The 9,543-nt window shown below is 35.4% G+C and overlaps 3 protein-coding genes across 3 annotated transcripts in view; all 3 read left to right on the top strand.

The window, feature by feature from the left end:
* Positions 1 to 419, top strand: part of HELRODRAFT_165981 (hypothetical protein) — a gene marked incomplete at both ends in the record, with an annotated part of 4,038 nt that extends 3,619 nt beyond the window's left edge. The window contains one exon of the mRNA XM_009033025.1: positions 374 to 419. Coding sequence (XP_009031273.1) covers positions 374 to 419 — 46 coding nt within the window. The remainder of the gene's footprint in view (positions 1 to 373) is intronic.
* A 218-nt stretch (positions 420 to 637) lies between these two features.
* On the top strand, positions 638 to 4,739 carry HELRODRAFT_165982 (hypothetical protein; the record flags this gene model as incomplete). The annotated part of the gene is made up of 2 exons (XM_009033026.1): positions 638 to 1,551; positions 4,712 to 4,739. 2 exons carry the CDS (start codon positions 638 to 640, stop codon positions 4,737 to 4,739), a joined length of 942 nt encoding a protein of 313 aa, XP_009031274.1.
* A 2,340-nt stretch (positions 4,740 to 7,079) lies between these two features.
* Positions 7,080 to 9,543, top strand: part of HELRODRAFT_165983 (hypothetical protein) — a gene marked incomplete at both ends in the record, with an annotated part of 4,095 nt that continues 1,631 nt past the window's right edge. Inside the window, one exon of the mRNA XM_009033027.1 lies at positions 7,080 to 7,317. Coding sequence (XP_009031275.1) covers positions 7,080 to 7,317 — 238 coding nt within the window. The remainder of the gene's footprint in view (positions 7,318 to 9,543) is intronic.

Genomic DNA, 9,543 nt, shown 5'->3' on the forward strand with positions numbered 1-9,543 from the left:
GAAATAATCAAGAAAAAATCAGTGACCATAGATGGCATTCGCTTGAGAAGTGATTGCTCAAATTTAATGATAGCAAACAGTGCTCACTTGTGTATTGGTGCACGAGGGATTGCTGTTGCGGATTCAGTGTTACGGAATGGTCTACCAGAGTCCCTGAAAAAGCCGTAAATGAACATGGATGCTTTCAAGAAGAATCTCAAAACTTATTTGTTTTCGATTTGATTTTTGTTTCGTTATTATGTACACATACTCAAACAATGGTTTATTCTTTTGACTATAAAGTAGCGCTTTTGAAATATTTTCTTTTTTTTAATTGGCGCTTTATAAACTTTGGAAATAAATAAATAAATTGCGTCCAAATAATCTTCAATAGGCTTTATGGCATCAGTTTTCGAACTCCATCTTGTTTCAGATTTTGATTTAAGTGAAATCTTTCATTTTCTGCTATTTATGTGTAGATCGTAAAAATAAAAAAAAAAAAAAAGTCCTGGTTATGGCATTAAACTGACTCTCATTGCCTTGTGAGTGATGTTGGATCACCAAAGGCTAGGCCCACCGCTTATAACTGTGGTTGCGTAAGGAAGGGCGTCCTGCGTAAAAACTAGCCAAAAAAAAACTTATGATGACGGAAATAACAATGGCCCTCAGTATCCGGCAGAAGAGGGTTCGAAGAATCTCCGGAGACCCAGTCCATGGGGTTGTGGTGCAAGACCCTGTGGATGGTCTGGCTACTGGCACCCCACTCTATAGTATGGCGGTGCAAGGCACTATAGATGGAAGGACTATTTGTAGACCAAGGGATTGGAGGTTTGGTACCTGGAATGTAGGCACGTTGACAGGAAGAAGTTTGGAAGTGGTGGAGGAGCTGCAGAGGAGAATGGTTGACGTGGCTGCATTACAGGAAATCAGATGGAAGGGTGAGGGTACAAAGTTTGTGGGGGCTAAAGGTGGAAGATATAAGTTGTGGTGGAAGGGGGATGATGGTACGGGAGGAGTTGGTGTGATGGTAAGAGAAGAGTTGGTGGAGAAGGTGTTGGAAGTGAGGCGGAGAAGCAATGGTGTAAATGTGGTGGTGATGGTGTTTGGAAAAGTAATAGTGAGGGTGATATCAGGATATGCTCCGCAACAAAGTAGGAAGGAAGAGGAGAAGGATAGGTTTTATGATGATGTTTCTGACGAGATTGAGCAAGCGGGGTTGGATGAGTTTGTGGTGTTGTTGGGTGATTTGAATGGTCATGTGGGGGCGGATGCAGACGGATATGAAGGTGTACATGGGGGATGGGGATATGGTATACGGAATGAGGAAGGGCGTAGAGTGTTGGAGTTGGCGGATGCACATAGCATGGTGGTGGGAAATACCTGGCTTACAAGGGAACCAGCGCGATTGATTACATATAGGTCAGGGGAGCATAGGTCAATGATAGACTATATATTGGTAAGGGCCAAACATAGAAAGTATGTGAAGAATGTGAAGGCGATACCTGATATGCTGCAGCATAGTATGGTTGTGATAGATGTGACATCAAAAGAAATTAGGAGGAAGAAGAATAAGTTTGTGGCAAAACGAAAGACATGGAAGTTGCAGGATGCAGAGGTGAGGAAGGCATTTGAAGTGAAGGTGGCTGAAAATTGGGAGAGTGGTAAGGATGGAGATGTTTGGGAGAGATATAGGGACTGTGTGTTGGCTACGGCAGATAAAGTATGTGGATGGACGAAAGGAAAGTGTAGGCATGGTGAGACATGGTGGTGGGATGAAGATATAAGAAAGGTTTTGGAGGTCAAGAAGGAGAGGTTTAGGGTATGGAGAAGGGACATGACGGAGGAAGCGGAGTCTGAGTATAGAAAGGCTAAGAAGGTTGCAAAACAGGCAGTGGCAACTGCAATGACGAAAGCATCAGATAGGTTAATGAAGGAAATGGAATTTGATGTGAGTTCGAGGAAAATGTTCAAAGTAGCGAAACAGTCAATGAAGGATAGGAAAGATGTTATAGGGAATGGATGTGTTTGGGATGGATCTGGTAAGTTGTGCATAGATGAGGAGGAAAAAGCTCAGGTGTGGAAAGCTCATATGGAAAGGTTGATGAATGAAGAGAATGAGTGGGATGGAGATGTGGAATCCGCGGTCACACATGGACCTATAGAGAAGGTGACGTTGGAGGAAGTAGAGAAAGCATTTAGAGAAATGAAACTAGGTAAGGCGACAGGGGTTTCGGAAGTGGCGGCAGAACATAAAAAAGCGAGTGGGGTGATAGGAATTGAAGTTATGATGAGAATTGCTAACAGTATGTTTGATGATGAAGGTATGCCTGAGGATTGGCGACACACTGTGTTGGTGCCGTTGTATAAGGACAAAGGAGATGTGAGAGATTGTGGGTCATATAGGGGTGTGAAATTGCTAGAGCACGGAATGAAGGTAGTGGAGAGGGTGCTTGAGAGGAGGTTGAAAAATATGGTGACAGTTAATGAAATGCAGTGTGGGTTTATGCCTGGTAGGGGAACGGTGGATGCGTTGTTCATGGTGAGAATGTTGCAGGAGAATTATAGAAAGAAGAAACGAAGATTGTACATGTGTTTGGAGGATCTAGAAAAGGCTTTTGATCGAGTACCGAGGAAGGTCATTGAATGGGCGTTGAGGAAGAAAGGAGTGAATGAGAGACTTGTTAAAGCTGTGATGCAGCTGTATGAAGGTGCAAAGACAAATGTGAGAGTTGGAAGGGGGATGTCTTGATGGCTGATATCATAGAAGAATTGCAGTTAAAATTTGACAGATGGAAAAGTGTTATTGAAAAGATAGGGTTAAAAGTTAACATTGATAAGACGAAGGTAATGGTGAGTGGGGAAGGTGGGGAGCGAGTGATAAGTAAAATAGATCCCTGTGGGGTATGTGACAGGAGAGTGAAGGCTAACTCGGTATTGTGTATAGGATGTCAGAAATGGGTGCGTAAGAGATGTAGTGGTGTGAGGGGGGCACTGAAAAAGGTGGAAGGCACGTTCAAATGTAAGAAATGTGTTCATGGTGTGATTAATAGGACGGACGAAAGGACGGGGTTGAGTGGTGGTATTGAAAGAGTGGAAAGCTTTGTTTACTTAGGGGATAAGCTGAACGCGGATGGAGGATGTTTGAGCGCAGTTACGGCTAGAGTTCGTGTGGGATGGACGAAATTTAGGGAACTGGGTGGGGTATTGTGTGGAAAGAAATGGTCAGTGAAGATGAAAGGGAGGGTATATAAAGCATGTGTGAAAGCAGCGATGGTGGGTGTTGAGGAGAGAGGAGGAAAGTGTACTGCAGAGGGCTGAAAGAGCTATGGTGAGGATGATGTGTGGGGTTAAAGTGAAGGATAGGAGGAGTAGTACAGAGGTGATGTCAATGATGGGACTGAATGAGGACATTGTGACATTGATAAGGAGATCGAGATTTCGGTGGTATGGACATGTGTTGAGTAGGGATGAAAGGGTCGGGATTAGACGAGCGTTGGAGTTCGAGGTTGAAGGAATGGTAGGAAGGGGTCGTCCGCGATTGGGATGGAGAGAGCAGGTGGAGAAGGACAGGGTGAAAGCGGGATTGCGTGATACTGAGACGAGTGACAGATGTTGATGGCGTCGAGGGGCATTTCGGTTTCATCATAGGTAGCCAAACGGCAACCCCCGATCTCGGGGAAAATGTCGTCTAAACGTGTGTTGTTGTTGTAGATCGTGAAAAAAAAATATAGAGCCCTTTAATTATTTCAAAAAATGTTATCATTGCAATACTTTCTTTTGCTGCATGTACACCCACTAAATTTAAAGAATGGTTATTTAATTCGCATAAAGTGCCAAAGCAGAGGTAGGCAAACTTGGGAAATATCAGGAGTTGAATCAAATAAAAGACCATAGTACTTTGCATTGCAAATTTTTTGCAACAGAGAATTTTGAACAGAGTTAGCCATTAAATAAATAAATATTTTTGTTGTCTACTGTAACATCACCTAAATGTTGCTTCATAATTGGATCAAATTCAGATAGCAACTTTACCAGACCAATAAAATTCCCATCTTATTTTCATTATCAGTTATTGATTCCCTATGTGTTGTTAGGTAAGATTATGAGAAGCCAGGTATTTTATACATCATAAAAGTCTTTTTAATACATCACGCCATTTTTGTTTTTCATGTTCTATGGTCAATTGAAGCTGGAAATCAATCAGTGCTGGATTATTTAAATTGTTCTCCATTTCTTTTTATTCAGTAAAACATTTTCTATGTTTAGTTGAATTCTTGTACGCTTTTAAAGATTCAGAATGTTTCCAATTTATATATCTCCCTTTTGTTTCAAGGGCAGATTTAGGCTCAAGGCGTGTAAATAAAATACAACATAAACAATAAGCTGATTGGGTATGAATGGAATAAACAAGTCAAAATTGATGTACTTACTCAACATTTCCATTTTCTAGTTTTTTTTAACCTACCAATGTTAAAAGATCAGTTTTTCTTAAGTAAAAACGGCCCTTCAACATTTTGGAGAAATACTGAACCTTTTTCTACAATTTTTACACGTAAAGCATCATTTATTAAAGCTTTTCCAAAAATTTTGTAAAAATTTAAATTACCAAAATCAAGTTTACTTAGAAATCACATCTTATATATATCTTCATTATTTCTATAGAAATACTTTTATTGTCGCAGTAAAGTTTCTTCATCAGCATGAAAAGAATCACTTTGACAATTATCAACAGACTTGGAAGAACATGGTTGGAGGAATGATGACATCAATTTAATGGACTTAACTGCTTCTTGCTCAGCTAACATGCGCTTATTAAGAAGCACTTGGCACCACTTTCTTTTTTTGTTTTCTTCACAAAAAATTAGGGTAGAACATTTCTCAATATGGTTTTTTTTAGAATATATAAATATAAAATAAATAATTTAAATTTTAACTTAACTAAATCAAAATCTTACTAGGAAACAAAATTAGCAGAAAAACAACGTCTTAATTAAAAGGCGAAACGCTTAAAAATAACTTCTCGTCACTTAAATATGTTAAAGTATTAAAATTTAAATTTGAATCTAACTTTAACAACATCCGAAATCCGCATGTAAACATTTAGGGAAGGCGCACTTCGAAAGAATCTGCTTTAAACAAACAATCATTGACTTAGGCGTCCTAATACCAAAAATAACAAATTTTTTATATTTATTTTTAAATCATATTTTCAAATATCAAAATTTGTTACAACTAATTGATCGTTTGAACAAAATTATTATGTTTATATTTTATATAATTAGAATTTTGCCAATTGTTATAATTTAATTCTTTGTTTTTATTTTTTAAAATAAAATTAAAAAATTTGAAAACGCGGCTTCTTCGTGTTAAAATATTCAAATTGGCGTTCAAAAATCATATAAAAAACTAATAAGATAGGACGCGTTTTGAAAAAAATTGTTTTTTAAACAAAAACTTATATTCATTTAGGCGTCATAATACCTGTCGGATCGCAAACCCTAACGACTAAAACTAACGATCCTCAAAATTAATAAAAACACCACAAACTAACAAAGTGATTTGTGGGAGCTATATAACGAAAAAACTGCGATACTATTTTAAAAGGTATTCGGGTTGCTGAAGTCCAAAGTAGGGACGAAACGCGTGTCCAAACAAATACTCTTCCTTTCTTCTTTTTACTCCCGCTCACTGCTCTTCCTGGTTTGGTGTTCTTTTACATTAGCGCAACCGCAACAAATTGGTGACCTCGACGTGATCCAACAGTTCGCTTCATCCATCACGTTCGCCAACACACACGCCACGATCATGTGAGGGAGTATCGTCGGATCGCAAAACCTAACGACTAAAACTAGCGATCCTCAAAATAATGTAGCGTTATAGCGTTATATAGATTCAATCCGTATTTTTGATTAAATTTTTGGTAGAATATTGTGATTAATATGTGTCATTTTATTTCAAAACATGATTTACAGTTTAATTTTTTTGAAATATTAGGAGAAAAGAATTTTGAGTTGGAAATAAGACTTGCTTAACAGAAAACCACCTCTCTATTTCAAGTCTTGCTGGTGCTTCATCACACTTCTCCCGATAGCTGTTATTTCTTTTAAATGTAAAAAAAATGCAATGTTCTCCATTTTCAATCATGTTGCTACTGCAATTTTTTTAATTTACGAAAAATTCTAAACATTTGTATTGTGGTGATTGGAAATATGAATTTGAAGTGAAACAATTGCCAATCTTCTAAAAACAGGTGACGAGTTTGTTCTGCATAAAAAAAAAGTACCAGCGACCCATTCTCTTCAATAAGTCCTACTTTTTTCCCAAAAGTTGGGATCCTGTTGGATTGGTTCATCGTGACTGCCATCATCGTTCTCTACTTCCTCCATCATGCAATCCGTCTCTACCTTGGGTTTGTCTGTCTTTTTCTCTGTGCGTTTGTGTTTGTTTTGTGTGTGTGTGTGTTTGCTGTGCGCGTGTTTGTCGTGTATTAGTTTTCAAAAGATCATTAAATATTTTCTCTTGATCATAGATTAAGTTGTAGGAATTTCAACCAGCGAATATGTGTTTCATGTTTATTTGGCACATCTGGGTAGTTAACATTACTTGTCAAAATAAAGTTTGATAATAAATAAAAATCTTGTGAATGAATCAAAAGAGCAGAATTCTCCTAGCGTTGATGCCCACATTGATGACGACTGCCAAATCTTGGTATATAAATCTCACCATGGCAAAAAACAGTTTTATTGTAAATACTTTGGTGTCATGATTATGTCGGATGTTTTAATGAGGTCTCTAATAGATTAATCTAGTTCATTTTGATCTTCATTTTGCTCCTTTCATTTTTTTTTGTAGTATAATATTTTAAATGTCATCTATTTTTTAATCTTAACATAACATTTAAATATTGAGCGTAGATTAAAATCCACGTGCTCATATCTAATATGTGATAATAATTTAAATGTCCAAAAAACAATAATAATATGAAATAGCATTAAAAAAACATATAAAAAAAATAAATAAATACAATAATAATAACAACAACAATAAAAAAAAACTACAGTACCATACCGATAACAAAATAATCGAACATACAATGCAACATGTATCTGTCTGTCAATCCAACTTATTGTCCTCATCACCGTATGTGTAGTTTCAGCACGTCAACCTCACAGCAAATTGATGCCAACACACTCAACACTCACTTTGCTTCCATGTCAACCGACCCGTCCTACAAAACTCTACCAACAAAAGCAAAAACAATCAATAGTCGTAAACATCAGCAATTTACCCCATACTCCGTCCTGCACATGCTAACAAAGGCCTGTCCATCCGGTACAGGTCCAGACGGTCTACCAGCATAGTTTCTACAAATCATCGCTCCATTCATCTCCAGCACCTTGAGTTCACTCTACAATTACTGCTCATCCCATCACAATGGAAATCTATCACAATTCATCCAATTCCTAAATCAAAATACCCATCGTCACCAATAGATTATCGCCCAATATCTATCACCCCCATACTTTCACGTATTCTAGAGAAATTCATCCTTAGGTCATTCATCTATCCATGTTTCAACCATCCATCCATCAAACCACTATTACATGATCAGTTTGCATTTCGCCCTAAAAGTTCATCTACATCCGCCATCATCTCTCCTACTTCCACAATAACAACTTTCCTTAAAAATAATAATTATGTTGATCCTATTGCTCTCGACTTTTCTAAAGCTTTTGACACCCTCAATCACCTCTCACTTTCAAATAAGTTAGCCTCTCTTCCTCTACCTGACAAAATTTACAATTTTATAATAAATTTTCTTTCTAATAGGAGTCATTCTATTTTCTTTAGCTCTACTCTTTCATCCACTTTACCTATTAATTCTAGCGTAGTTCAAGGTTCTGTCTCTGGACCTTTATCATCAATGCTTCTACTGTCAAAACTTTCCATAGCTCTAATCACATCTTCAAATACGCTGACGACTCTTACCTTATCATCCCATCATCTAACTCAAACACCATCGCTAAACTTTATTTAGAGCATTTTTTCTGATAATATACCTGATAATAGCTGAAGTTGCCTGTTTTTGATTTATCATCTATCACCACCAACAACTGCCTCTACATCTTTCATAAAGTTATACCTTTGATCCTTCCAAGTTTTCAAAAATTAATCTGGCCAAACACATACAGGAGAAAAAACGGCAAATAATTCAAGTTTATCATCGGTGCAAGACAGGAAAGCTAATAATAAAAATCTTGTGACGAATGAAGCAATGACGCATTTAATTATAATCCTATTAAATAATATATTGCAGATATTTAGATGATGTTTTTTTATTTATTTACTAAGGATATCAATTTAGACTTATTTAATACATATTATTAAATGAATTTAAATATTAGTTTATAATGCATTTTCTTGATGGTTATATTTTAAAATATTATGTAAATTACAGACTGCTTATATTTAAACGACACTGATAACCTCAGTATTCTTCATTATCACTCATCTCACCTAAAACATATATTAATAAACATTCTTAAATTTCAGTTTTGCAGGCATTTTCGTTTATGTAGTGCTGGAATCATTGTCACATATTTCAAAGTTGTTGATTTGATCCCTGTTACCTAGGGTTCATAAATATCGTATTATTCACAAATGTTTGAATGATATTATCAATCAACATGATATTAATAATATTTATGACAATAATAAAGACAATAATTATTATAAAGCACCAATCAATATTGCACCTACTAATGATGAAGATAATGAATTTTTTATAAAGGGGGAAAGGTAAATATTTTTAAATAACTATGTAATACACTTATGGTTTTTCCACACCATGGATATTATATATTTCCATGTTCCACACTTAAATAATTTAAATGCATTTAAACAAAATTTAATTAAATTCATGACTTTACACCCGAAATATATGTGAAAGAACGGTTAGATTTATTAGTAAGATATGTAAGATATTTGATAAGAATCTTCCTATCAAATATCTTACATATCTTATATATAATGCACTGAAGATGAGTTATCTATAACTCGAAATAACTATTTGCAAATTTATTTAATAAAAATTTAAAAAAAAAACAATAAAATCTCTAATTTCTCTGAAATTAATAAAATAAAAAGAAATATGAAAAAGTTGAACAATGTTGAAAGTAGTGTTGAATTTTTGAAATGTTGCGTTAACGACAGTCTGTTACCAAAATATATATATATATATATATATATATATATATATATATATGCATTAATACTATAGAATATATATATATATGACAATAATAAAGACAATAATATATATAGTATATATATATATATATAGTATACATTTTATATAAATGTATGCACTATTACTATACATGAGTATAGTTCAATTCCTATGTTTTACAGTTTGGCTGCTACTACACGTTGCTGCACTCTACATGTATGACTGCGAATTATTACATTTATTACATACCACTTTTACATGCATGTTCATTTTTTTCAGATGTTTTAATTTGTGTTAAATTTATCACATACCTATACATATATCGCTTTCTAACT

The sequence above is a fragment of the Helobdella robusta genome (genome assembly GCF_000326865.2).
Source record: "Helobdella robusta unplaced genomic scaffold HELROscaffold_9, whole genome shotgun sequence".
NCBI lineage: Eukaryota > Metazoa > Annelida > Clitellata > Rhynchobdellida > Glossiphoniidae > Helobdella > Helobdella robusta.